The 27,683-nt window shown below is 42.0% G+C and overlaps 2 protein-coding genes across 2 annotated transcripts in view; both read left to right on the forward strand.

Annotated features, from left to right (window-relative positions):
• Positions 1–1,112: 1,112 nt before the first annotated feature.
• On the forward strand, positions 1,113–12,673 carry ZC3H15 (zinc finger CCCH-type containing 15). Its single transcript, XM_058809322.1, has 10 exons — positions 1,113–1,338; positions 3,175–3,276; positions 5,915–6,026; positions 6,725–6,877; positions 7,815–7,906; positions 8,944–9,126; positions 9,812–9,958; positions 10,160–10,264; positions 10,488–10,614; positions 10,837–12,673. Exons 1-10 carry the CDS (start codon positions 1,261–1,263, stop codon positions 11,028–11,030), a joined length of 1,293 nt encoding a protein of 430 aa, XP_058665305.1. The 5' UTR covers positions 1,113–1,260; the 3' UTR covers positions 11,031–12,673.
• A 12,380-nt stretch (positions 12,674–25,053) lies between these two features.
• Positions 25,054–27,683, forward strand: part of ITGAV (integrin subunit alpha V) — a 48,416-nt gene continuing 45,786 nt past the window's right edge. Inside the window, exon 1 of the mRNA XM_058809175.1 lies at positions 25,054–25,231. Coding sequence (XP_058665158.1) covers positions 25,071–25,231 — 161 coding nt within the window. The 5' untranslated portion in view covers positions 25,054–25,070. The remainder of the gene's footprint in view (positions 25,232–27,683) is intronic.

The following is a 27,683-nucleotide window of genomic DNA, read 5'->3' on the forward strand; positions in this document are numbered from 1 at the left end:
TGCCTTCTGTCCTTTCCCCAGTGGCCGAAGCACTAGGAAGGTACAGCCTTCGGCATATTCCTACCTGAATTTGGATCCTCCTGCATCGTGCATTGCATGACCACTAAAATTAGCTTGAAGCCCCTCCCTAGATGAAGAAGTTAATACTTGTAAATCTGTTAAGCCTGCACATTTTTCCTAGAGTTGAAAAGCCCGGGCTGTCCTTGATTCTGCAACAAACATGGCCTGCACGCCCATCCTCCCAGAACCTGCCAGGCCAGTTCAGAACGAGTCGCTGTGAGGACACTCGCAGCCCTTTCCCCTCACATGGAAACACCAGCCTATGACCAGCCGAGCACTGTCCATTTCTCATCACATGGAAATCACTGCCGCTGACCAGCAGGACAGGACCCCTTTCCCCTCCCTCACATGGAAACCACAGCCTCTGATAAGGAGAGCAGTGTCCCTTCACAAAGAAACCACAGCCTCTGACCCACAGAGCAGTGTCCCTTTCCCCTCACACGGAAGCCATCACCTCTGACCAGCAGTGTCCCTTCCCCCTCACACGGAAGCCATCACCTCTGACCAGCAGCGTCCCTTCCCCCTCACACGGAAGCCATCACCTCTGACCAGCAGTGTCCCTTTCCCCTCACACGGAAGCCATCACCTCTGACCAGCAGCGTCCCTTTCCCCTCACACGGAAACCACCGCCTCTGACAAGCAGAGCAGCGTCCCTCACGCTCCCTCACACGGAAACTATCACCTCTGACAAGAAGAGCACTGTCCCTTTCTCCTCACGATGAAACCACAGCCTCTGACCAGCAGAGCACTGTCCCTCACGCTCCCTCACACGGAAACACCCGCCGCTGACCAGCAGAGCAGTGTCCCTTTCAACTCACACGGAAATCTCCGCCTCTGACAAGCAGAGCAGTGTCGCTTTCCTCTCCCTCCCAGTGAAACCACAGCCTCTACCATGCACAGCACTGTCCCGTTCCCGCACGCCCTCCCCGCTACCTCACACCACGCACCCTCCCGTGACGTCACGCGCCCCGCCCCACCCCACCCGTAACGCGACTCGCCCCGCCCCCGCCCCGTGACGTCAGGCGGCGCGCGCAGCCTGCCGGGAGGCGATTGGCCGGCGGGCGGCGCGTTCCCATCGTGCCTCGCGGGACCCGTTGCGCCTCCCCCGCGGCGGCGGCGCGGCCCGAGCCCGTCCCGGCCCTTCCCGGCGCTGCCCGGCCCGGCCCCAGGAGCCCCGCGGGAGCCCCGGCCCGCCCCGCCATGCCCCCCAAGAAGCAGCAGCAGCCGGCGGGGGGCAGCAAGAAGGCGGACCAGAAGAAGAAGGAGAAGATCATCGAGGTGAGCAGGCCCAGGCCGCGGCCTCTCGCTGGGCCCTGGCGGCGGCGGCGGCCCGGGGAGGGATCGCGGGGCCGGGAGCGCTCTGTGCCCGGGGAGGCGCTGATCGCACCCAGCTCTGGCCGGGACACTGCTGGGCCTGAACGTGAAGTGACAGCCCTGCTATGCTGTTTTGCTCGCCCTTTGCCGTGTGCATCCCGGTGTCCGTGTGTGCCCAGAGTCCGGCTGGCTGGGCTGTTGGTCTGTGCTCCTGGGCTACGACCAGATCTCTCCAGAGATCGCTTCACACCTTAATGATTCCTTGGTTCCTTACTCACATTGCCGTGGGTTCTGTTACAATTTGAGCGGATCGAAAAATAAACAAAACCACACCTGCTAGAGGGGTGTGCGTGTTTGTCTGTGCTGTGTGTCTGAATTTATGCGCACAGTACAAGCAGCGTAGTTACAGAAATTTAAATATTTCCCTGAATTATTGGCGCGGAGGATGCTGCTCAGGTGAAATACCCGTGTGATGAGTGTGTTCCTTTAAATCTGGGGTTGTGGGTGGTTGTTTCTGTGGTTTTTGGAAAGGTCAGGTTAGAGCAGTTGGTCTTGTGTTTTCCTGATGTTGGAGTTCCTGAGGTTCTTGCTGAATGTAGCTGCCCTGGAAAAATTCTGCTTTTTATTACAAAGAAGTGTAGCTGAAAGGGGAGAACCTGGCATTAGTTGTTAGCAATAGATTCTTATATAAATCAAATACACAGGGATTATATTTTCCATGCTGTATTTACAGTAGAAATCAAGTGTGTAAATGATAAATTTTCTATCCTATCTAATTGTGTTGACTTATCCAGTTAGCACCAAGTAACACAGGGAGCATGTTGTAAGTGAAACCAGCATGAGTCTGGAAACTTGGACCTGTTTATTTTGTAATTAATTTGTAATATGCTTTTGGATTGTTTGACTTCCACAAACATATTTGCACTGAGCTGTTTTCACTGGATGAACATCTGTTACTTTTTCCTTCAAGGAGGAAAACGTTGGTATCAAATCAAAGGCATGGATAAGTTCTTAAGGCAGGTATTTCAGTTACAAAAAAATAATTTCTGCCTCAGCAACTCATGTGAAAATAAGCTGGGGTTTTGGGGTTTTTTTGTGAGTTTTTTTTCATAAGTTTGGTATAGGAACTTTTCCTTAACAATAAAACTGAAGATATAGAAGGATTGATTTAGGCAGTAAACAGAAATGTCAAGCAGTGGATTTTAGGAAGTAGAAACACCTGTCCAGACCTGAGGTAGGATGAAGACTTAACTTCAGATTAGTACAGTTGGAAAAGAAAAAGCTCCCAATACTTGAAAATAAAATGTGACATGTCACATGTGGTAATAGGAGAGTGATGTGTGTTATATAGATGCCTGTGTGAATAGTTGAAGGTAGAAGTAATGAGTGATTTCAGGTAGATAGAAGAGAAACCAGCAGTAGTTGTGGCTAATCAATTGTCCTGTTTTCCCAGCTGTTCCTTGGGTATCTCCTGTACCATCTGGTCCTGCTGCCTTGAGAGGCCTGAGAGTGCTGTGTGTCCCCTCTCACACTGATACCAGGCATGAGGAGCTCTGCTGGGAAAAACAAGAGCTCACACAAGGGCCACATTCAGCAGGGAATGCTGAAAAGCCACTTCTGAAGATGATATGAGAGTCCAAATTTTGTCCTTACTGCTTCTTGCTTCACTTGTGTTGCTTGAGGAAATAATCTGTGTTTACTGAAAGCCTAGAGGAGTGGCGAGGGTGGGGTTTCTGTTGTTTTGGTGGTTTTGGGGTTTTTTTTAATTATTAATATGGCTGTGTTTATCTCTTGATTTAGGACAAAACATTTGGCCTAAAGAATAAAAAAGGTGCAAAGCAGCAGAAGTTCATCAAGGCTGTGACTCACCAGGTTAAGTTTGGTCAGCAGAATCCACGTCAGGTAAGTGTTTATTGTGGAATGTTTTCCCACTGCACAGTCAAATCATCTTTCACTCTGTACAGATGGTCAGGAACTGAGGGAGGAGACAGTTGAGCTGTTCCTTGCCTCCTGTGAGTGGCACAGATCTTGCTAACAGTTGTTGTGCACATCTTGTCTAGCTGTAAATTATATGCCTGTGTTAAACTAGTACAGAGTATGGGGGTTTGTTGGATTTTAGTTTGTTGTTTGGTTGGCTTTTGTTGTGAAAAAAGAGCTGCATCCCATCCAAACTCAACTAGTCAAATTTGTCTCCACAGTGTTGTGATGGTAGCATAATTCAGTAGTATTCTGATGGTAGCATAATTCAGTTTAAGGTAAACCTGAAATGAAATTGTAGATACTGGCTGTCAGCAAAGTACAGTTGCACCTTCTTTCTATTTTTAATTCCCACCTTATTTGAGAAATAGTGAGCAATTCAAATTAACAAGAGTTGTTCCTAAAACTAGAATTGAAGTAAGATAGAAGTATAAATCTATATGTTCTCATTCTTCTACTTATAGAAGTGTTTATTACAATTTTTAATGGACACAAGTCTGTCAAGTCTCCATCTATTTGGTGAACTCTTTGATCAAAAAACCTGAAATTTTGAGCTGCTGTGTGCAAGTTGGCTCTTCTGTACTATGAAATAAAATGAGTTACAATGTTTACATTATACTCAGTCAGAAAGCATGGATTTAATGGAAATGATCCAAGTCTCTTACTCCTAGTGCAAGCTAGCTGTTACATATTTACACAGCTTTCTGTCCTGTGAATAAGCCTGTAAAATTATAACATTTGCATTAGCTCAGTTCATGATGCCATACATACATATACATTTCTTGCATAACAAGAATGAGCTAGCATGGAAAGCCCAGCTTGAAGAGTAAAGTTGGTATTTGGGTCATTAAATCTAATAGTTTTTATTTTTGTTGTAGAAAATATTCCTTGATGTCACTTCAAAAACATTGCTGTTATTCAAACAGTTCTGAAACTTGTATATGAAATCCCTTGATCTGTGGCATGTATACAAATACCACTATGTAAAATAGCCAGCCTAAAATAATGTTATTTCTCAAATGCTGTTTGGGTGTTGGATGTCAGGACCAAGTCTTTAAATCTGATTATGTCTCTTACCTTATAGAATTGTTAGGATTGTTCCTGAGAAAGAACTTTTTAAAGCAATTTTCCTCATGTCATGAGATTAAAATGGAAATGCTGTTAGAGCTTTACCTTTGATAGTGAGGGGTTTTGTTTTCTTTTTTTGTTCCTTTTTTGATTTGTTATGGTTTCTTTGGGTTTTTTGTTTCCTGTATTTTGAGGGGGTTTGTTTGTTTTTTTTTTTTTTGGTTTGTTGGTTTTTTTTAAGACAAGCTTCATCTTCAAGCATTTAGAGCTCTGAAGAGAAACAAAAGCACTCTTAAAGTACAATTTTCTGTAGTTGTCATATGTGGGTTTGTGTGTTATTTAAAATAGCATTTGTGAACTTTTACTAGGAAAACTAGCCAAGCTGCTAATTACTTGTTAAAACACTTTGGTGTATTTTTGCCAAGTTCACCATAAGATCAAAGCTCCTTTTTTAATATTACACTGTGGTTTAGAAAATAAAACTACATCCTTGTTTGTGGTGTTAGTGTCACTGGCTTCCCATAAGGACCAGAGGCAAATAAGCACAGAATCCTTAAGGGCAGAGATGACCTCTAAGATCACTGAGTCCAGCCATTAACCCAGCACTAAACCATGTTCCCAAGTGCCACATCTACACATTTTGAACACTTCTAGGGATGGTGAGTCCACCAATGCTTGACACACCCTTTCAGTGATGAAATGTTTCATAAAATCTCATCTGAACATTGTCTGGGGTAACTTGAGACCATTGCCTCTTATCCTGTCACTTGTTACCTTGAAAAAGAGATGGAGCCCCACCTTGCTAAATCCTCCTTTCATATCTGATCTAAGAATGTTTCTCCCATGTCCTCTTTCATGTGTTTTCATCCCACTTTGGTATAGACACATGCCTGCTCTGGCTTACCCAAAGAAGGATGAGGCAGAGTAAGGTATCCTTTTGCTAGCCATGCAGTTTTCCTTCCCTGGATGAGCTTATTTTTCTGACTTGGTCCTCAGTTAAACAATGAAACATTATATGTTGAGTTGATCCAAATTGAAATAATGTTCTAAAAGCACTTCCAATTTCTATGGACAGATTTCCTGGAATTTCTACCTGTTGTATGGATCAGAAGAAAGTGTAAAGCAGCATGTAGGGGATTCAAGAGAGGGTTTTTTTGTGCAGATCTGGAAGTAGTTGCACTGCAAAAAGAGAAGTTTCAGTGCCTCTCAGTGGCTTTCCTGCCTGTGAAGGTGCAGTAGGGGTCACTGTGACACTGAAGGAACCTGCCAGCACTCTCCTCTCTGGCAGATTTACTTTGCTACATGCTTTGCTGTCCCTCCTGTGGAACAGGTCAGTAAAGGGCGCCAGCTGCACACACAAGAGTAGCAATTCTGAGCCTTGCAGGCATCACAGATTGTTTCATTCCTGCCCTTGTAAACTGATTCTGAATTATTGGCTATTTTAACCTGCAGTTTGTGTCAAGTGAGTTCTGGCATCCTGCTTTTCTCTGTATAGGTTGCTCAATCAGAAAGTGAGAAGAAATTAAAGAAAGAAGATAAGAAAAAGGAATTACAAGAATTAAATGAGCTCTTCAAGCCTGTGGTTGCTGCACAGAAAATTAGCAAAGGTATGACTAACAGATTTCTCTTCATTTATGTTTTCTTACTCATATAACTACTTAAAGTATAATAACCCTTCAATAGCCAGTTGCTATTTTAATGAAGTAGATGTGACTATTTCCTTCTCCATCTAGTGTGCCAAGTAGTTTGTCAATCATGACATTGTTTTGAGAAGTCCTCTGGGGTCAGTAAATCATTAGAATATCAAAAGCTACATTGATGTTGGTCAGCACAGCTGAATATACTTGGCTGTGTTCTGATTCATCAGTTAGATACTTCTGGATGTGTGGCATGATTTTTGTGTGTGTGTGATGGTATTCAAAACAGCCTGTGTCCCCAGGGGAGTGTGAAGATCCAGAGAAAGGACATAAGATCATAACTGTTGTCTTAACAGAAGACTTGTACTCAAATCAGAGCAGTAAATACTTTCCACTTACTTGTATCTGACCCCATAATTAGCAGTAGCATTTGGTTTGGGTCTTTCTTGAGGTTGGTTATTGAACAAACAAACTTTTTGATGTTACCAAGCTTTTACTTACCTGTCTTCTAGAGTTTATGTGCAATAATTTTTGACAAAATAAGTGTGATTTTCATATATTTCAAGTATATCTTTTCATTCTCTATTTATCCTTGATATTCTCAGGATTTCTAATATATAACTTTTGCTTAAAAACAGTATTAAAATATAAAAACTTCCTTCACTCAGGTGCTGACCCAAAATCTGTAGTTTGTGCTTTCTTCAAGCAAGGCCAGTGCACTAAAGGAGACAAGTGCAAGTTTTCTCATGATTTGTCCTTGGAAAGGAAGTGTGAAAAGCGAAGTGTCTACATCGATGCTAGAGATGAAGACCTTGAAAAAGGTATAATAATTGTAGACATTTACTGCTGAGCTATTCTGATTCTGAAACTGGAATTTTAAGATTAAATGTCTTCTGTATTATGATCCTGAAGAACAGTGACTATGGCAGTGTCATGTGTTCTGTCATACAATTTGCAAGTTGAGCAGTATTTGACCTTTTTGCAGTAGCTGTTTCCCTCAAGTTCTGTAGAAGGGAAAGGGGGAAGTGCAATGAGCAGCCAGAGTTGCCTTCCAGAACTGCTACTGGTGTTTGGCCAGAAGTGCACAGTTCTGCATTCAGGGGTACTTGGGAATTTCTTCTGTGACTCACTCTCCCCAGATGACTTGTTGGCTAAGTACTCTGGATTTTACTTTTATTTAGCAGTGATTAGAGATTTTACAGAACTTGGGTTTTTTTTGATATTCCCTTAGTTTTAGTCTTTTATTTGAGTTTTAGCCTCTGTCACCCTAAATGTATCTGATGGGATCCCACAGACTCACTGCTAATGTTGTCATTGGTGATATGCTTCTTTTGGTGGAAGCTTCTTTTAACTTTAACACAGATAATTTGGTATTATCTCTTTCAAGCCTGCAGTTAGATTAGCTATATTTCTGAATATTACCATCCAACTTTCTCTTTTGTTCAGTTGTCTTGTTTTTCTTCTTTTCCCTTGTACACACTCAGTACTGTATAGATGGAATGGCACATTATTGAGTGTTTAACTCACACTTTATGCATTTCAAAATTAAAATTTCTAGGGCTTTTGAGGTAATTGTTCTTAGAGTGGCATAGGAGAGTTTGAAAACGGTATTTTAAGAACCTAAATTTATTTTCCCTAGAATAAACTACTTAAAACGTAGGAATTGTATATTAAAGCTGTTAGTGGGCAGAAAAGCAGCTTGCTGGCAATGTTCAGTATTTGGATTTTTCTGTGAAACCATCTGTTGTCTTTTTCTAGATACAATGGACAACTGGGATGAGAAGAAGCTGGAAGAAGTAGTGAACAAGAAGCATGGTGAGGCGGAAAAGAAAAAACCCAAAACCCAAATAGTATGTCTTCTTTTATTTTTTTTATTACTTTTTTTAAATTGAGCTCTACTAGAAGGAATTAAATGCAGTGCAGTCTGGCATTAGATGTGTTTTGTCATGATGTAAAAATTTAAAATGGAATATTATAATGATGTTCTGAGTAGACAGCTGGCCTGATAGTATTTCTTGTAATATCTTTAAAAATTAAAAAAACAAAACCACAATCCAACAGCTCTTTTCAATCCATAAAAAGTTTTCTCATCTACATTACAAATGGATAGTAGGTGAAGTGCTTTATAGAAATGCTCGAGGTTTTAGCAGTATATCTATTACATCCTAATTGCTTAGAAAATGCAAGTATTTTGATTAGTGAAATCTGTTACTGCAGTGACTGAACTATGTATTGACTTATCTATGTACTGGGTGACATACAAGCATTATAAGCTTTTGCATTTTCACCTAATTTATGAATTGGGAGTAATTTGTAATTTCTGGGCTCTAAGTTCAATGATATTTTTTAGTTCTGCACTAAATGGCATAGTGGGTTAATCCCTTTTTCCTTCTTAGGGACTATTTCACCTCATTTTTAATACCAAGTAATTAAATCCTCTATTGATACCGCCTAAGTTTGCAAAAGTTAAACATTGCTGTGGCTAAATATAAACTATGAATTGCTTGTTAAAGGTCCTAGGATGGCATCTTTACCCAAGAATCCAGAGCTGGAAGGTTTACCAACATGTGAGGCAGATGCAATTTGTGTTGTTGAAAACTGCACCAGTGTTGGTGAGCAGAAAGAGATGTGCTGCTGATTTTACAGAAGTGCAGAGTTTCCAGTCTTCTTCCATCTTGTCTTTTTTAATTGGGATCATCTTGAGGGACAAAAAGCTGTTGATTCCATGAGTTTTAGATACTCAGTTGCACTACTTTGTTTACTGTTTTTAGTAGCAATGTATTTCAGGTGTTCCTTCTGTTCTGGGTGCAGCTGACTCAGAATGACTGAACTTCTGACATGGAGTGGGAAAGAGGACACAGTGCTAACAACCTCTGTTTTTGTGCAGGTCTGCAAATACTTCCTTGATGCCATTGAAAACAACAAATATGGATGGTTTTGGGTCTGTCCAGGTGGAGGAGACAACTGTATGTATCGCCATGCCCTCCCTCCAGGCTTTGTATTAAAGAAAGACAAAAAGAAGGAAGAAAAGCAAGATGAAATCTCATTAGAAGATCTAATAGAAAAAGAGGTAAAGTTGTTAGACATCTTTTGGTGGTAGTTGTTTTCATGACTCTGAAGAGATATGTAAAAAATTCATTGATTTATGATAAAAAACTATTAGATGTTTTTAGAGCTGTATGAGCTGGAGCAAAGGATGCATAGCATTGATTCATGGTTTTGTTTAGAAGCTATTACTTAGTGAATAGAATTAACTAGAGCTGCATACTTAGTGCAGCTGTTGCTTACTCTTTATTAGGAGGCTTCTATTTCTTAACTGCTATTTCTCATTTATCCATTACAACTGCTTCTGTGGCTTTTCTCATCCCCAGCTCAGTGTCTCCTTAGTTCTCCCTTAACTCTCTAATGAGGCACTAACACCAAGAGCACAAGGCTTTCTGAAGGTGTTGCTGCTCTGCTTCTTTCTGTCACCATTGCTTGGCAGTGTCACTTGAGCAGAGCTGAGCTCTTGTCTTTCCTTTATTTTCTCCTCCACTTTTCCTATTGATTTTCATTCCAACTCATCTCACTAACTGGAAAATCCCATGTTGAGTCAAATGTTAAGAAAGTGATGCATGTTTAACAGTGTAAGAGTCTCAAGAGGGACTTGGAAAGAAATGTTTTCAATTAGTTTCTAGAAAAGAGTAATTAAATATCCAATTTGTTTTAGCCTTTGGAAAGAATTTCTAGCATTAATCAGTTTCTTTTCTGGACAGCGTGCTGCCTTAGGACCAAATGTTACCAAAATTACTCTAGAGTGTTTTATTGCATGGAAGAGAAGAAAAAGACAAGAAAAAATTGATAAGGCTGAGCAAGATATGGAGAGGAGGAAAGCAGATTTTAAAGCTGGCAAAGCATTGGTGGTAAGTTTTACAGTCCAATTCTTACTGTAAGAAGAGCGTTCAATAAAGTTTTGTGAAGAGGTAGCTGGCCTGAAATTGTTTTGCTTATTATTATTGTGTGTCATTTTTGTTTCCTTTTTTTGTGGTTGGTTTGTGTGTGTTGTTTTGTAAGCAGTATAAATTGCATGAAGTACTAACTGCAGGATTTCTTGCTGTGGCTAGATCAGTGGACGTGAAGTGTTTGAGTTCCGGCCAGAGCTGGTTGATGCAGACGATGAAGAAGCAGATGACACACGTTATGTCCAAGGAGCAGGAGATGATGATGAGGTAAAGGAAACAGGATTAAATCAAGGAATGTTTTAATTGCATTAAAGTTTGAAAAATGTCAGTTTGAAAGCCCTTACAATGAAATTAATAGGCTTGGTTTTTAATACTGCCACAGAGTATATTTTATCAGAAGGTTCCTGTTGAAGGTGTTGTAGACATCTTGCAGAAGCGAGGATTTTTGTGGAAAAGTAATTCATGCAGAGCATCTTTGTTTCTTTTCCAGACAGAAGATCCTGTGTGCATAAATGATGTAGATTTGAACCTGTATGTCCCCAAGGCAGTAGAGGAGACTGGTATTACAGTGGCTAATCCAGAGAGATTCAGCACATACACTTCAGTAGAAAAAGATGGTAAGTTGTTATTTTGTCCAGCCTGTTTTCATAGTTGATTATCCAGCCTTGCACATTAACCAGGTACATGCAATTTGGCCAGTATAAATCTTTGTGAATTTCAAATTAAGTAGCTTCCTCATAATTTCAAAATTTGAAGGCATGTTTAGTAGGATTGTGAATTCAGTTGGTGATTAGGAAACTTGTGACACTGAAATGCCTAAGAATTATGTTTATTTTCAGATAATAAATTAAATGAAGCTTCTGGTGGTGATATAAACAGCAGCGAGCAAAATGATTTAGATGAAGATAATGATGGAGATGGGGAATTGGAAAATGGAGTCATTGATGCAGTTCCAGTTGATGAAAATCTCTTCACTGGAGAGGACTTGGATGAACTAGAAGAAGAACTAAACACTCTTGATTTAGAAGAATGAACTAAAAAGCTCCAGTGAGGAATTAAACCTATGTGAAAACTGACTACATTTTTTTCTCCTTTTTGAATAGAATTCTTAAACAAGATGTTTATGGTTATGCAGCTGAATATGATGGGCACGTGATATACCAGGAATGTTTTCCTTCAATCTCATCTACTCCAGTCTTGGCTATGCTCACAGTAAAACGTTCAGAGTAGTTCAGAATTACCCAACAGCTGAATTTGCAGACAGTGAGATTAAAACTTCCAACTAAGAGTAGGAAGTGTAACTGCCTTGCCAGTATGCAAGTGGACAGTTTGACATCAGGTACAGTACAAAAATCCAAGTATACATTCTTCACAAAAAAAAGCATTTTTATTAGTGATTGTGTTGATTTAGAAACTGCCTGAAGTGGTTTTTAGGCAAGGTACTCTAATGGAGCTGATGCAGATTATGCTTCTTTAAGTGGTGATTAGCTTTATTTGATCAGCTGGATACTGAAGATTGTGAACTGATATTTCATACAATACCAGTACAGTGCCCTCTGTTTGAAATGTTTTAAACTTTCCCACCACCTTTTGCCAATAAATCTGTAAATAAAAATCATCAACTTTAAAATACCTGTGTTGATTTTTCTCTGCTAAGTAAGGATATCATACCAAACTGTTAAGAGCTGGATTTTTTAATAGAGTGGTAGATGTTTTTCTCTGCAGTCTTGATACAGAAGTGATGGTGTTGGCTTCATTACATTTGGGCTACCTGCCATTACAGCCTTTTTGTCTACTCTTGATGCAGTGTAAAATTCAGCAGCCAGCTTTTCTCCCTTGCTGTTCTTATTCCCTGCCCACCCATTAGCTGATGTAATACCTGCTATACACCACTGACTGCTATTCCAGCCTCATTCTCTCCCCACTGTCTTTTGTAGATTAGTGAAGAGCTCAGGCTCTGCAGAGCAGGAATGTTACAGTCCAAAACATGCCTGTCATCCCTTTGGTGTCCTCTAGATAACAGGAGGTTGTGCAGGGGTAAGTTGCCTCAGGTGCTGCACCCTGCAGACTGCACTTCATTTGAGTCAGTCTGTCCTTTTCCATTGGATTGAGTGTCTGCCACAAGGATTTCTCAGCAGTGGTGCTTTTCCAGGGGGCTGCTCCTGCTCTTCCTTGCCATACTCCTGCTGTACTGATGAAACCCTTTGTATTGATTTTTCTAAAGCTCTTAAATCTCTACTTCCAGACCAGTGAGAGTTATGGCATTGTTAGTGAGTTTTCCCAAACCGCTTTTGGGTGGTGATATTAGCTCTACTGGTTATTTCTGGCACTGCTGAATTGACTCTTGTTGCTATTTCTAAAATAGCAGACTTAGAATCATTGGCCTTTTTTGGGATCTTTGTGGAATTCGTTTTTTCCTGTAGGAACAAGAAGCAGAGCTTGGGAGAAAGAGGCCTACTGAAATTAACTTCTAAATGTAAGTGTCTAAGGAAAAGCTGCACTATCAAATATAAATATTTATTTATGCAGATTTTTCTCCTGTGGCCATAAATAAACAGAGTTGATGGATTATTGTATTATACTGGCCAGCAATAGAATACCTGGCTATCAGGACACTTAAGAATGCAGTTCATTTGAATGTATGTTGCATAATTTTTCAAAGTTGTATATTTTAAATGGGAATAAAAGTAATTTAATCATTATCAAGGAAGAAAATGGCTATGTTTTCTGTCTTAGGGGTTGGTTTATTGTATATAATAACTCATTTGATAATACTTGTTTCACTGATTTAAATAGCTTAAATCTTTGCCAACACTTTTTCATTTTACTTGAGTTTTACAGTGGATGAATGTCAGGATGAGTTATTAATTAAAACCCTGATGGATGGGCCGAGAGTGCCTGTGTGCCCTTTTGGGTCTTAAAGGATGGTTGTGGTGCACAACTCCTTTGTACAGGTGTCATTCAAACATTCAGACAGTAACCTTGTATAACACTGAAACACACTGAATATCTGTAAGCTAGCTGAAGGAAACCTAATTTTCCTAGGCAGTAGCTGTTGACAGATGACTTCAGGTGGGCAAGAAACAATAGCTGTCCCTGTTTGGATTTCGCTCTTTTTTTTCCTCTCCATTTACTCTGGCACAGCTCCTGGCTGGGCTTCCTCTGCCCAGATTTCCCACCATGAGAGCAGGGAGCATTCAGACTTCTGAGTGGAGAACCCTCTGCTGCTGCATGTTCCTCCTGCTTTCATAGGGCTGCTAGAAGTTCTTAATTTCTCATTTCAAGAACCTTGCATTTGTAGCTAATGGGGTTCCAGTCAATAAATGCTGAGTTGAAAATGAATGCCAAGGCATTGCTTGGAGAAGATGAATTATTAATGTTCAGGAAATGAGCAGTGATAGAAGGGAGTTCACTTGGATGTGACATCACTAAGTTGTTCTTACTGATGCACATTTCCTCTGATAAATTACTGATAATTCCTCTGAAATTTCCTCTGAAATTACTCTGATTAAAGTCAGTGAGTCACTTCTGGAAGAATGAGATATAATCTCAATGCAAAAATAATGGTATCTTCATTTCAGTGACTGCCCAGTCTGTATGGGTTAAAAATGCAGTATTTCACTGTTAGAGGAGCAGGCAGGCTCAGTGCAGGACTCTTGCTGTGTTGAGATCAGGCTGTAAAACAACATAAACCAGGTCAGAAACGCCTTTCAAAAAACTTGCTCCAGTGTTTGTATCGCCCTGTGTTGCTCCTAACTTCCATTTCTCACGAGGTGAGAAAAGCGGCTGTGGCCTGAGCAAACCTTGAGGGAACACATTGGTGTAGCACTGCCTTGAAATCACCTTTGGTACCGGCCATGTGTGTGGACAAAGCCAGTTAAAGGTGCTGCAGCAAACCCATGCCTTTGCTTCCTGCTCTTTGCTGTTTTGGGAGTAGAGTGTTGGTTGGTTTTCAATTTTGGTGTGTATTAAAATCCCATTTCAGTCACACAAAAACTGCTTGGGCTGCTGAAACTGGCCAGCTTTAAATTCTTTGAAGTTCTGGGAGGTTTTTAAAGCCTGTGTGATTAAATTTTATGCTTGCCACTGCTTTGTTACTCACAGCTCCCTACTTTTTTTTTGTAATGAACACTGCTCACAAAGGCCTGGAAAAATATTTAGAATTAACTGCCAAGACTGACCTTAAATATTACATTATCTGAGTTGTTTGTAATAGAAGTGTTGCCATTTCTTAATGGAAAGTGCTCCCCAACTGTTTTTATCAAGAGGAGGTTTTATTATTGATGAAACTTCACACCAAGCAGTGGTACTTAACTTGGCAATTCAGTATTCTCATAATAGATGGTGTTTGTTTAATATGTTGGTTACAGAAAGAATGTACACATTCAAATCAGTATGTTTTTATTAATGCTTTCTTTCACAGTTTAGTTGGATGGGGAATTACAGCTGTCAAAAACTGTGTTCTGAATGCTGAATTCAAGACATTCTGAATGCTAAATTCTAATTCTTTTGCAATGCTAATGCCCCTTTTAAAAATTACCTGAATATAGTAAGTAATGCAGGCTTAAGTTTGGTAAGCTGATATATCTTGCAAATAACATGCTTGGAGGTTTCATAAACATCAGTTGTTATCCCTGTTCCATGTGCTGCTTTGTAAAAACCTAGTGGAACTGTAGAATGTTTAAGCAGCTAAACTAAAAATCTTACAAGGCTGGGTCTTTGTTTTCCTCACATGAAATTATTACAGCCCTAAGCTGAGAGGAAGGGATTGTTCTCATATGCAAATCTCACATACATATTCACCTGAAGTGTCTCAGGAGCAATTACCCCCTGAATAATATGAATTAGAATTGGAAGAGAATTGGAAAAATGAGATGTGGGAAGTCCAGAGGAGCTGCAAAAACCCATGTGACAGCAGCTGTGCTGCATCAGACCAAGGGATTCTTTATGACACTCCCAATATGAGCCACCTGAGGAACAAAGAGGTGGCAGAAGGACAGGCCTGTGCACTGCTCAGGAGCACTTCTTTTACAGAGCTTCCAGCAATTCCTAATCTGGAACGTTTCCTCTGCTAGATGGAGCCTGTGGTACCTTTCTCTTCAGAGCATATTCCCTTGATTTTCTAACCAACTTTTGGAAACTCCTCTTACATCTTGTTTGGAATATGACTCCTGCTAGCTTGGGTTCTTCCAGGAAGTCATATCCTGTGCTTTGCTTTGACTTAATGCCAAATAGAGAAGGTGGTGTAAAAAGAGAAGCTGATGTATTTCACTTGTGAAAAACACAATATCTTGATGCACTTCAGTGCTAGAAACAGGGGTTTTTTTCAAAATTAGAAGCTTTGTCTTGACATACTTGATTTTTTTGCTATAAATGGGCTTCTAATAAGCAGAATCTTTTGTGAAACAAATGTTTTGTGAATGAAGTCTTTGCTTCTGGTTAGGTACCAGGTGTATTTTTTGGAGCTGTGATCACCTGAAGTGCTTTTACTGTGATATGTGCACGTGACCCTTTTCTTTTTCCCCCACACTGGTATTGCAGGCTTGGAAGTGACCTTGGCTTTGCCTGTCACACTCACTTCTCCCTTTCAATGGATGCTCTGTCTTTTTACAGAGAGCAGCTGTTACTGGCGTTAGCAATAAGGCCAAGATGTTTTATTCATTTATGATGTTAGAGCCCTAATATGTGACCACAATAGGCTCCTTCATAGCACATTATTGAAATGAATGCCAAAAATAATCAGTTCTTTCAATCACAAAATAGCAGCAGCAGCATCTCATCTGTGTTTAGGGAAAGAGACCTTGGAGGTAATTCTTTATCTCACATTTGTGGTTGAAAATGTAGTGTTGTAATACATTTGGACCTAAATTTGAGCAAGGCTGGCTTAAAACTTTGGGTAACTCAGGCAATGCCTCTATCAGACTTCAGAAATGGGACAGACTCCTAAATTAAAGAAAGAAACCACAGAAAAGAAAGCCTTCAGAAAAGGAAAAAAGCAGAAGCAATACTGAAGGAAAGAGATAAGCAAATTACTGTAGAAGTTTCCCAAGGCAAAACAATGTTCTTTATACCGTGAGCCATTAGGGAAATGTGTTCTGTGGAGGCTGCATCCTTATGCTTGAATGAAACTATCAGCACATAATATAGCACATCTCCAGCAGGAAATCAGCTTGTAACTTTTATTTCTCAAGCCTCTACAGTGCATTTTGACAGGATTGCTCTTCTAGGAGAATTTTGGTCCTCTTGGTGTTCCATCTCCACTTCTGTTTCGTTCCCTTGGTTTCCCTTCTTGTGCTCTGAACATAAGAGATGGGATCAAAGAGGATCTGGTAGTTTGGTCACTGTCTTCTATCAATCTTAGTGATCTCTGACATGACAGGTATTTTAGTTCTTTCATTTGGCAGCAGTAGACTGCTTCAGAAAAAAAAAAATTGACTTCCACTTCAAAAATTCCATAGTTGCAACTTAATGCCTCCTTAAAATCAGATGACAGCCAAGTTTCCAGGTAAGAAACCTTTAATCTTCATTCTTCATCACTTTGTTTTGCTGTCTTTTCCCTCTGCTGAGTATAAACACAGGGGAAGGGAGGCTCTTCTGACTGACCTCTCTAATCCATATCAGCTAGACCCCCTACATAGGCCTGGAGCAAGGCATGGTGTCCTCAGCACTGTGCTTCCCTAAGGTGTCTCCAAACACTCACGGGGTTTGTTTATCAAATGGAGACAAGGAGGATTAGGAAAGCTGGTCAGAAGGAACAGAGCAAAAATGATTTCTTCAAATTTGACAGACTGGAGTCAAAATTAGAGGGAGCTATAACCTGTTAGAGTCTCACTGATGTGAGCTATTTCCTTGAATAAGCACCTGGGAGGTGGCAGAGCTGCACTTGGTCAGCACTATCAGCCCTACACCATGAGCTCTTCAGTCATTTCCTTGTCAATGGAAGTCTGTATTCTGTACATGGCAGCTCCCACACAGTGCCTTCCACACAGAAATACCAACTTCCAGCTCTGCACAGCAGTTGCTGCACATGAATAATTGCCCATTCTTTGTATGTATGGGCAGCCAGGACCAGTGGAATGAGGAATCTTCCCCCAAGAGGGCAAAAAGGGAAAAGCTTAAATGTGCTCTTTATTCAGGGCATGGAAGTGTCTGTGGTTTCCACCACTGATAACTGTTGTCAGCATTAACTTCTGTTTGATGGATGCAAAAATAGTTCTTTGACCAGCAGTGCCCAGCTGAAACTCTACTGGAGTGACCCCTGGCAGGGCAGGCTGATGGCTTGGAAGCAAATAGTACAAGTTAGAAAACAAACCAAACACCCCCAGCCCTCACTGCCCTGGCCAAACCCTCTTTTAGAATTGTCTGATTATGTCTTGGTCTATGTTTAGTTTTATTCCTTGAGGGAATTTTTTTGTTACGTTACTCAGCAATGGCTTGGTCACCAATGTACAGTGTTTTATAGATAAGGACATGCTTTGGTTTAACATTAATGGCAGACAGGACAGTATTCCTTGGACACAGTGGATCAAAAGATCATGGCTTCAAGGTGAGGGGCAATTGGGTTCTTTGGGGAGAAAGGGGCATTTCTGTCAGGGAAGAGGGAGGAAGTTGGGGCATTCTGTAAGGTGGGAAGGTGTATTCTGAAGGCAAGAGGCTGGAGCTGGCATATCAATGTGGAAAATGCCTGGGCTCAAACATTTGAAATGCCTTTTGAGGGACAAGAAGAAGGAAATATCTCAGTATCAGTCATGTTATTACCATCTTTTAGAGTTTTTGTGTTTGAGTAAAACAATACTCAGAGTATTGGATACAAAGGAATTTGTTTCTACTTTATTCCTCCACTGCCTTTCAATCCTACTTGCTCTACATACTGTTATTATTTTGTTATCTAAGTCTTCAACACGCTTAAAGCCTGAGCTTGTTACTTAGCACAGAGCAGCCTGAAGAATTATTCCTTTCCCAGGGAATTTGAAAGTTTTCAACTTGTTTTTGTTCCAAATCCTTCAGCAGGAATGTGGAAGCATTACTGTAATGCAGGAGCACTGGAGGACAGATGCTTCAAGGCAGATGTGGCATTATGTGCCTGGAATGATCAGTTAAAAAAACCAACAGACTGCTCTGTGAGTCTGAACTTTGTTAGATTCCTTTGAAAATGCATGATGAAAAAAATAATAGAAAAAAACCCCAGAAAGTTGACAGAAAAAATAAAAAAAAACCTAGAAAGTTTGGGGGAAAGATTCCAAAGTTGTACATAAGAAGCTGTCATTTGTACTAAATAGGAGATGATTTGCCCTAAAGACAGGGATAACAATATCTGAGGGATACAACAGGAAGCAGTGGTCTCTGGTATTTCTATGTAATCAGAAGCAGTCAAGAATGCAAGAAACCTAGGAAATGCCTCTTGTCATCTGGAAATTTTCCATAAATGGAAATAAACTAGAAAGTGACCCATCTTCTGTGCCTATAGAGCCTGTGTGAGGGGAAGTGCTCTGTTTCTCTCTGTCCCAGCAGAATAGCGCTACACAAGAATTTCTGGCAGATGTAGGCACTTCCACTTTCTAAATAAAACCTGGGTGCACACTTGCCATGGATGATGGACTCAGCAGAAATGACAGTACCTAAAATAGTATGAAAACTGTGGCAGGCAAAAGAAGAAAAAGGTTCTTAGGAAGATACTAAGATGGTAGTAGAATAAATAAATCTCTTCCTCACTTCCAGGGAGCTGCATAAAATCAGCATGTTCTAGAGGGTCCTTGAGAATGTAAAAAGGTAAAGTTAACATTCATGGCATCCAGCAAGCAATGGACCTTCCTTCCAGGAAAGGAATCAAGAAGTGGAGGAGAGAGTGATGAAGAGATGGGAGGGATGGTTCTTTGTTTAATCAAGTGCACATTGTGACTGGTGTGTGTTTCCAAGCTGTGCTGGATACAGGCAGAAGGGTGGATCAGGAAGAAGTGCAGCTCCAGGTGCAGTTCTGTGTGATGGAATTTGCCTGTAAAGGAACAATCACTGCAGGAGTAACTCACATGGGAGCTGGAGCTTTCCATCTCATGGGCTGCTGTGCCAGGTGAGGCATTTCAGTGGGATGGGAGAAGCAGAAGTACAGAACTTTCATTCACAATACAATATTCCATGGGAGACAAGTGCACAGCCTGTTGATCTCAATGCTTCATCTCTTTTCCCACTCTAGGGGCACAAAGCCAGTTCCATCATGTTCTCTAGATTAGCAAATTCTCCCCATCCCCTTCTTAGAATTTCCTGAGACCTTTCCCACCAGAAGCCCCAAGAGCCCCATATCTCCATGGCTTTCTCCTGGAAGTTCCATCACTGTGATTACCCAAGGGCACTGCACTCCTTCTGGGATAGGTGCGGTGACTTCCCTCTGGGCTGGTGTGTTCCCACACCCTCTTCCTTAACAGGGCAGGGTGATATTTAGCTTTTGTCTCTGTTACATCTTCTACATGCACACATATTATGAAAACATTTTCAGGGAGATGGTGCAGAGATTATGGAGCTTGTTGTTTGGGTTTTGTCCTGATCCATTTCTCCCTTATTGCATTATTTCCTGTCAAAGTTTTGATTTTTTTTTTTTCCTAGGGGGGAAGTACTCTTTAAAAATATCTTCTAAAAATATCTAAGTCTTTGGGAGTGTTACTGTGCAGTATCTGGATTTGTTTGGTAATCTGCTGAAGTGTTTTGTAAAGCAAAAACTGAGTCGCATGTGATTTATAATGACCAACTTTGTCTGACTGAAGAAATATGAATCCTTGGGTAAATCAAGCAGTGCTGTCCCTGAATTTGGTGCTATGAAATCCTGATGTTTAAAAAAAGGCCTGGTGAGTAATGGGCACTCTGTAAAACACAAAAAGGGTATTGCAGAAAGACTTTGACTAACGCTGGAGTAACACAGCTATCGGTATTGAGCAAATCAGACAAAAACCTGCTACAGCTCACTTCCTTTTGATCTGGGAGATCTCAGACTCCGTGCTAGGAGCTGCTTCAACAAATGTAGCCATACCCTTGTTGTGAAAGCATTGCCCCATAGCCCCGGGCTAAGGACAGCTTTTGCTATCAGCAGAATGAGATATGGCTGATGTGAATTGCTCATACAGCAAATCAAGCCTAAGCATCTCAGTGGTTTCCTCGTGTTTCACCACTTAATGCTTCCACAGTTTTCAGATGTAATGTTTGATTTTTCTCGGTGGATATCAAAGATAATATTAAACAAAATAGAAATAAAAAGGCACAAACTGAATGAAGCAAATGAATATGTGAAGTCCATCTTTTACTTTGTTTTCTACTGCCTTGTTAGAAACTGAGTTACTTCTTAAAAGTCTGTTCAGAGCAACTAAGCCTCTTGCAAAGTCCAAATGTCTGGATGGCAGGAGAGCAAAATATTTACTAAAACTCTCACATTGATGAAGGTTTTTCTGGGGCACTAATGGTCATCTCCATGAACAAATGAGTATGATTGTTTCTCTGCTCCAGATATTCGTTCTGCTGGTACTGTAAAGCACTGGATCCACTTAGAAGTTTATGGCTTACATACAGGACCCCTTGCTGGACCTTTGAAGTAGGACCACAGTGGTTTGCACATTTGCAGTTTCTACTGAATTGTGGCACTTTGTCCATTTCTTGCTGCTGCCTTTCATGTCCTGAGGTGGAGACTCAAAGGAAAACATTCTGAAATACTCTGTTACAGGCTGGATGCCCTGGAATAGCAAAAAAAATAATACCTGCCTAACAAAAGTGCTTTACATTTTGTAAAGTTTAATTCAGTTGTGTTAACAGCTCATTGTCTGAATAAAAACTAACAAAACCAGTAACTTGTAACAGAAATATGAGTTTGATCTATTGGAGTCTTTAGACTCCAATCAATTCCAAAATAATTGCATTCTGTTTCGAATACAGGCAAAAAGTTTGGTGGCTTAGAGGGAATCTGGGCCCTGCCCACTTCTCAGTTGTTGCTTTTCACCCCTGGATTATCTTAGCCTGAGAACTGAAAGCTACAGGTAACAAGTAAATATGGAAACACATAATTAACTTGTTTACATTCTGTGCTATGATCTCATTGGCTGCTCCTTATCTATTTGTTAGTCATGCTGAGAGCTGAACCAACTAGGAAACAAAATCACATCCTCACTGTGAAGGGTCTTTGCTGCTCTACATAAAGAGCAAAGTCTAGGTTTGACTTTCACTCTTCTGTCCAGGATTCTGTCAGATACCTGAATACCTCTGTCAGACACCCTGTCAGCCAGGGCAGCTGGATGCAAGCAATGGAATCAATCCCTCAGCCTCTCCTGCAACAGAAAGCACTTTCCTTCATTTCCAGTAAGATTGGCTTTGATTAGAAGTGCATCCCAAGCCTGTACACTCCATTTTCTTTTCCCACGTGGAGGCTGGGGGCTGTGGTGCCTTACGGGGAGCTGTGGCTCGCCTCTGGGGCTGTCTAGACTGCCTGACTCCGACGGTGCTGGGAATCAGGGCCAGACAGCAGCGCCGCCGCTTCCGCCGTGACTCAGTGCCTGGGAGCGGAGCTGCGCTGAGTCAGGGCCGCGGAGAGACCTCGCCTTGGGCAGCCCAAAGGGGCACGGGACAGCTGCGAAACAACAACCCCAACAGAGGCAGGAAAGCCTTTGCGGTGAGGGACGAGTGCCCCTGACTCTGAGTCGCTCCTATGGACCGGGTTTTGCAGTTTCCGACAACAAGAAGCGCTGCGGAGCCAGTGCCCAGGAAGCCAAAATTGATCATATGTAAAAAAAAAAAATAGTGTCTTAAAGATAACTTCATCTTCTTAATCTGCTTGTGTGATGCTGTGAGCTTATACAGTCCCTAGGAAGCCAAAATTGATCATTTGGTAAAAAGAAAAAAAAAAAGATATCTAGCATCTTAAAGATAACTTATCCTTTGCTGATTATGTGATGTTGTGAGGTTGTGTAGTCCCTAGGAAGCCCAAATTGATCATATGTAAAAAAAATTCTAGTATCTTAAAGATAACTTATGCTTCACTGCTTGTGTGACATTGAAAGGTTATACAGTCCCCAGGAAGCCAAAATTGATCATTTGGTAAAAAAATAAGTCCAGTGTCTTAAAGATAACTTATCCTTCACTGCTTGTGTGATGTTGTGAGGTTATACAGTCCCTAGGATTTTTTTTTTTTTGGCAAAAAAATTCTAGTATCTTAAAGATAACTTATTCTTCACTGCTTGTGCAATGTTGTGAAGTTATACAGTCCCTAGGAAGCCAAAATTGATCATATATAAAAAAAATTCTAGTATCTTAAAGATAACTTATCCTTCAGTGCTTGTGTGATGTTGTGAGGTTATACAATCCCTAGGAATTTTTTTTGGTAAAAAAATTCTAGTATCTTAAAGATAACTTATTCTTGACATTATGAGGTTATACAGTCCATAAGAAAAAAAATGGATCATTTGGTAAAAAAAAAAATTATTATCTTAAAGATAACTTATGCTTCACTGCTTGTGTGACATTGAAAGGTTATACAGTCCCTAGGATTTTTTTTTTTGGCAAAAAAATTCTAGTATCTTAAAGATAACTTATTCTTCACTGCTTGTGCAATGTTGTGAAGTTATACAGTCCCTAGGAAGCCAAAATTGATCATATATAAAAAAAATTCTAGTATCTTAAAGATAACTTATGCTTCACTGCTTGTGTGATGTTGCGAGGTTATACAGTCCCCAGGAAGCCAAAATTGATCATTTGGTAAAAAAAATAAGTCTAGTGTCTTAAAAATAACTTATCCTTCAGTGCTTGTGTGATGTTGTGAGGTTATACAGTCCCCAGGAAGCCAAAATTGATCATATGTAAAAAAAATTCTAGTATCTTAAAGATAACTTATTCTTGACATTGTGAGGTTATACAGTCCAAAAGAAAAAAAAAATGGATCATTTGGTAAAAAAATAAATCTTGTATCTTAAAGATGACTTATCCTTCAGTGCTTTTGTGATGTTGTGAGGTTATACAGTCCCTAGGAAGCCAGAACTGATAATTTGGTTAACAAATCTAATATCTTAAAGATAACCTACCCTTCACTACTTGTGTGACGTTGTGAGGTTATACAGTCCTTAGGAAGCCAAAACTGATAATTTGGTAAAAAAAAATTCTAATATCTTAAAGATAACTTATGCTTCACTGCTTGTGTGGTGTTGTGAGGTTATACAGTCCCTAGGAAGCCAAAACTGATAATTTGGTAAAAAAAAAAAAAATCTAATATCTTAAAGATAACTTATGCTTCACTGCTTGTGTGATGTTGTGAAGTTATGCAACCAAGCGGAGAAAATCAATCCTCCTTTCCCCTTAGTTAGTTACTGATCAAACTACTCATAAACCACTCTTTTAGTTTATTGCCCTATTTACTAGTTTGGAAACTTATTAACTCATCTGCGGTTTTGCTTTGATCAGGTCTGCAGTACAAAAGTTCTGAGATAAGTCAGTAAATAACAATAAAAAAATGTGGAGTTTGTATTTGTTTGGTTCCGTGGTTGTTTTTTTTTTTTAACCTGTTGAGGCAGCAAATTTAGAAAAATTAGCAACAAGTATCAAGTTTATGTATAGGAACTCCCCTTCTTGATAGAATTTTTAAGAGGGTTTCTGAAGAAATGATAACAGCAAGAGCAAGCAAATGGTACACAGGAGTAGCTGGTGGTTCTTTGGGCTTTCCTCTGCTTATTGTGGAAATGTTTTGAGATTCCTGTTAAACTAATTTGGCCCCTTGGTAAATATGTAAGGATTTTTTAACTTTTATTTAGGGCTTGAAACGTCATTATTTGTTTTGTAACTTTTGATCATGCTCACAATGAGGAAAGCAAAAAGTTTAGACTTTTGGTGGCCGTAAACTCCCGTCCTGTTATGTTGCACAAATTAATATTCTGAATTAATATGAATTTGTTCTTTGTAGGTGTTCAGCATGTTTTCTTTTACCTGAGACACTGCTGTACTCAGCAGATACTGAACTCTCATAGGGGCTGAGGAGGACAAGGCTGCAGCTGACTGAGCCGGGATGATAGTGCTAAAATGTTATTAGTGAGAGATGATACAAGAGCTACAAAGTGCAATTGAGGAGATTGGGGCTGCACTGATTCTTCCTTAGGTGGGCAGTGCAGGGGTGCAACAGTAACAGAGACCTCCATCAGGGAGGATTTCCAGGTTCCCTCTTCCCAGCCTTGCGCCTGCTGCCGTGACCCTGGAATTTAAAATCACTTCATTTAATAGCCTATGTGTTTGAAAATCAGGGTGGTGGGGTTTTTTCTTTTGGTTTGTTTTTTTGGGTTTTTTTTTGGTTTTTTTAATTTTTTTTTTTTTTTTTTTTTTTGCGTCCATGGCTGGGTCCACATTGGCACTCCCTTCACTTTTTGCTTAGCAGCTTTCCTGGAAGACTTGTTCAGAAACAGTCTTGGTAAGAGACTTCAGACGTGGTAAAAGACTGGTTCGCCAAACAGACTTGCTAAGACCACACACGGATGTCTCCCACTCTTCAAATTTCTAGCACTCCTTCATAGGATGGTACAATGGTTTGGGTTGGAAAGGACCTTAAGGACCATCTCATCCATCCCGCGCCATGGGCAGGAACACCTTCCACTATCCCAGGTACTCCAAGCCCCATCCAACCTGGCCTTGAACACTTCCAGGGATGGGGCAGCTTCTCTGGGCAGCTTCCAGGGCTTCACCACCGTCACAAGAAATGTTTTCCTTGACTTCCCTCCAGCCTTCGGCTCGGGCAGAGATAAGAGCGGGATGCCTGGAGCGAAGGCAGCTTCGGGGCCGCAGTTCTGCGGCTGCCGGTGCCGGTGCCGGTGCCGGTGCCGGTGCCGGTGCCGTGCCGGGCCGGGCCGTGCCGGGCGCTCCCGGCGGAAGAGAGCGAGAGCGGCGTCCCGGGCTCGGAGCGGCCAGGGCCCGCCCCCGGCACCACATGATGCCGCCTCTCCTTCCTGCCGCCCCCGTCCCGGCCAGAAAGGGGAAGTGGCTGCGCTGCGCTCCCCGCCCCGCCGCGGGAAACGCGGGGCCGGCGCGTCCCGGCAGAGCCGCGCCCGCGGAGCAGCGCGGCCGGGCCACGATGCTGCTGCCGCCGCCGCCGCTGCTGCTGCTGCTGCTGGGCGCCGCGCTGGCCCCGGGCAGCGCCTTCAACCTGGACGTGGAGCGCCCGGCCGTCTACTCGGGCCCGGCGGGCAGCTACTTCGGCTTCGCCGTGGACTTCTTCGCCCCCGACCCGCTCTCGTAAGTGCGCGTCCCGTCCCGTCCCGCCCCGTCCTGCCCCGTCCTGCCCCGCCGAGCCCGGAGCGGCGCTGTCCCGGCCGGGAGCCGAGAGCCGGGCGGAGGATGCGGAGCTGCCCCCGCTCCCTCTGTGGCAGGCGGGCCGGGGCGGCTCTCGGGGGGACACGGCTCTGCTGAGGCCCCGGAGCGGGATGGAGCCGGTGTCTGTCCCCAGCAGGGACCGCTCCGCATCCCGGCCCCGCTGGGGCGGCTCTCGGGGGAACACGGCTCTGCTGAGGCCCCGGAGCGGGATGGAGCCGGTGCCGGTGCCCAACCAGGACCGCTCCGCATCCCGGCCCCGCTGGGGCGGCTCTGGGGCCGGGACGCCGCACCACTCCGGCGGGGCACGAACCTTGTCCTGCGGGGCTCTCTGCATAGCCCGGTCTCACGCAAACGGTGGTGGTGATAAATACGGCGTGGAAAGATGTAGTTATGGTGTTTTGGTTCCTGGAGGTGCGTGCCGTGGCGTTTCAGGAGATCTGCTGTTCTCTCCCTGAGTGTGCTTTGCGGGAGTGCTGTGTTTGAACAGTGGTGAGTCTGTGCGAGTCACCGAGTAGTCTGGAGAGGGAAAAGTTCCATGTAAGCTCTCTCCACGTCTGCTTCTGCTTCCTGAATGGGTTCCCGTTTCATGTTAAAGATTAGGCAGTGTGCCGTCGCTGTTGCGTTTCAGACCTTTGAATCCTGGCCTCGCTCACTCGGTGTTGCCAGAATGAATCAGGCTCTGGCTCTAAATGCGGGCTACAGTAACACCCAGCTTTTGTCGCTTCCCCCCCACTCCTCTCCCATCATAAGGGCTGGAAGATTGGAAAAGCTGCTGGCTTTCATCCTGCTGAAGGGATGTTCTCTCTCCCCCCTTAATCTTTAGCTTGTGAAACTTTATAAGCAAATTATACAGCTATTGAGCAAGTCTTTCTGCAGTACATCATCTAGCTTTGTTTGCATTTTTTTTATTACCTACATATATCAGAAGCCATCCTGTCTTAACTTGCACATGTTGCACCATCTTTCTCTGCTATCTTAAGTCTTGGTACTAAAAGAAAAAAAGCTTCTATTTTTGTCCCGCCCTTTATTTTTAAGTCCACATGTGTGGCTGCAGAGTTATCAAGAGACTGGTAAATGGATGTAATAAACTTTCTTCCTTGCTTTCTGATAAGGAATTATGTGACACAGCTCTCCATGAAATCACTATTTGGAAGCTTTCCATTATTTTTATAAGAACTATTGACCTCCAAGTGCACTGCTGTTAAAGAAAACAGTGTGGTTGTCAGGCAGCGTGAAAAGCTTCTGTATATTTCAAAGGGAATACTCTCCTTGTTTGTTTAGGGGTTTTTTTTGTTGGTTTGTCATCACTAAAATTTTGTTTGTACCTGCTAAGCTAAACACTTTATTTTAGATTAAAGTTTGTGTTTGAACCAAGGAGCTCTGCAGCTTTCACAGGAACAGGGTCTCGTGGTGTTCAGTTTTCAGTTTATGCCTATGGACACTGATATTTTGCCTCCTGAAATAGCCAGAAATACTTGTATGCAGTGTCCAGGCATATAGGGTGTCACGTGGTTCCTATGGCTTTCTTTTTGCTTTGGTGAGCTTTTATTCATCACCTGTTTTAGAGCTTTCATTCATCACCTGTTTTATACATCAGTACTGGAGATTAACTCAGTTTCCTTGGGCTAAAGCTGTTTGGATTGCCTAGCCTGACAACAAAGGCATGCTGTTAGTTCCTGAATGCTCAGGCTGCTGTTTCACAGTCTATTTTGACCTGCTGGATGCCAAACTGAAGCACATTTAGAAGTCGAGGGTGAAAGTCCCATTCCAGGAGTGGAAGTGGTGGTGTTGTGTCAGGGCGCCTGACAGTGGGCACAGCTTTTATAGGAGAAACAAATGAAACAGCTTTCTCACACACCCTCTGCTGCACTTGATAGTCCAGGATGCACCTCCAGGAGAGCCTCAGTTTCTTTGTTGCCCATGGAAATCCCTGGAAAGGCACCCCAGAGGTGCCAGAACACTCCTAGTGCTGCCCCAGCATTGGGGTGGGGTGGATGGTTCAGGACCATGATTCAGGAAATTGGCAGTATCAAGGCATAGCTGGTGTATTCCCATGGAAATACAACTGACCCTCTATTCCCTCTTTCCCAAAGTAGGTGGATTAGAGACTTCTAAGAATTTGGGTAATTTGCATATTCTTATAAGAGCTGTGACAAAATCTGCTTGCTTGGTCTCTGATGATGAAAGTGCATTTTTTTAATTTGGGGAAAATACCTTTGTGGAGCCACAAAAATGATTCCTATATTCCTGTTTAATAAACCTCACCACAAATATTAGCCTAAGAAAAATTTAAAATATATAATTAAAATGGGAATGAATGAATCTTTTAAACAAATGCTTCATTTGGGAGACTTCTCAAAAGTCAGTGGTACAA

Source organism: Ammospiza caudacuta, chromosome 8, assembly GCF_027887145.1.
Source record: "Ammospiza caudacuta isolate bAmmCau1 chromosome 8, bAmmCau1.pri, whole genome shotgun sequence".
Classification (NCBI taxonomy): Eukaryota; Metazoa; Chordata; class Aves; order Passeriformes; family Passerellidae; genus Ammospiza; species Ammospiza caudacuta.

What these genes read in the sequence shown, in the direction of transcription:
- ZC3H15 (XM_058809322.1), top strand. Translation starts at nt 1,261, where the DNA reads ATGCCCCCCAAGAAGCAGCAGCAGCCGGCGGGGGGCAGCAAGAAGGCG. An exon ending in GTCAGCAGAATCCACGTCAG is followed by an intron (nt 3,277 to 5,914) that starts GTAAGTGTTTAT and finishes TTCTCTGTATAG; the next exon opens with GTTGCTCAATCAGAAAGTGA. An exon ending in GAGCAGGAGATGATGATGAG is followed by an intron (nt 10,265 to 10,487) that starts GTAAAGGAAACA and finishes TTTCTTTTCCAG; the next exon opens with ACAGAAGATCCTGTGTGCAT.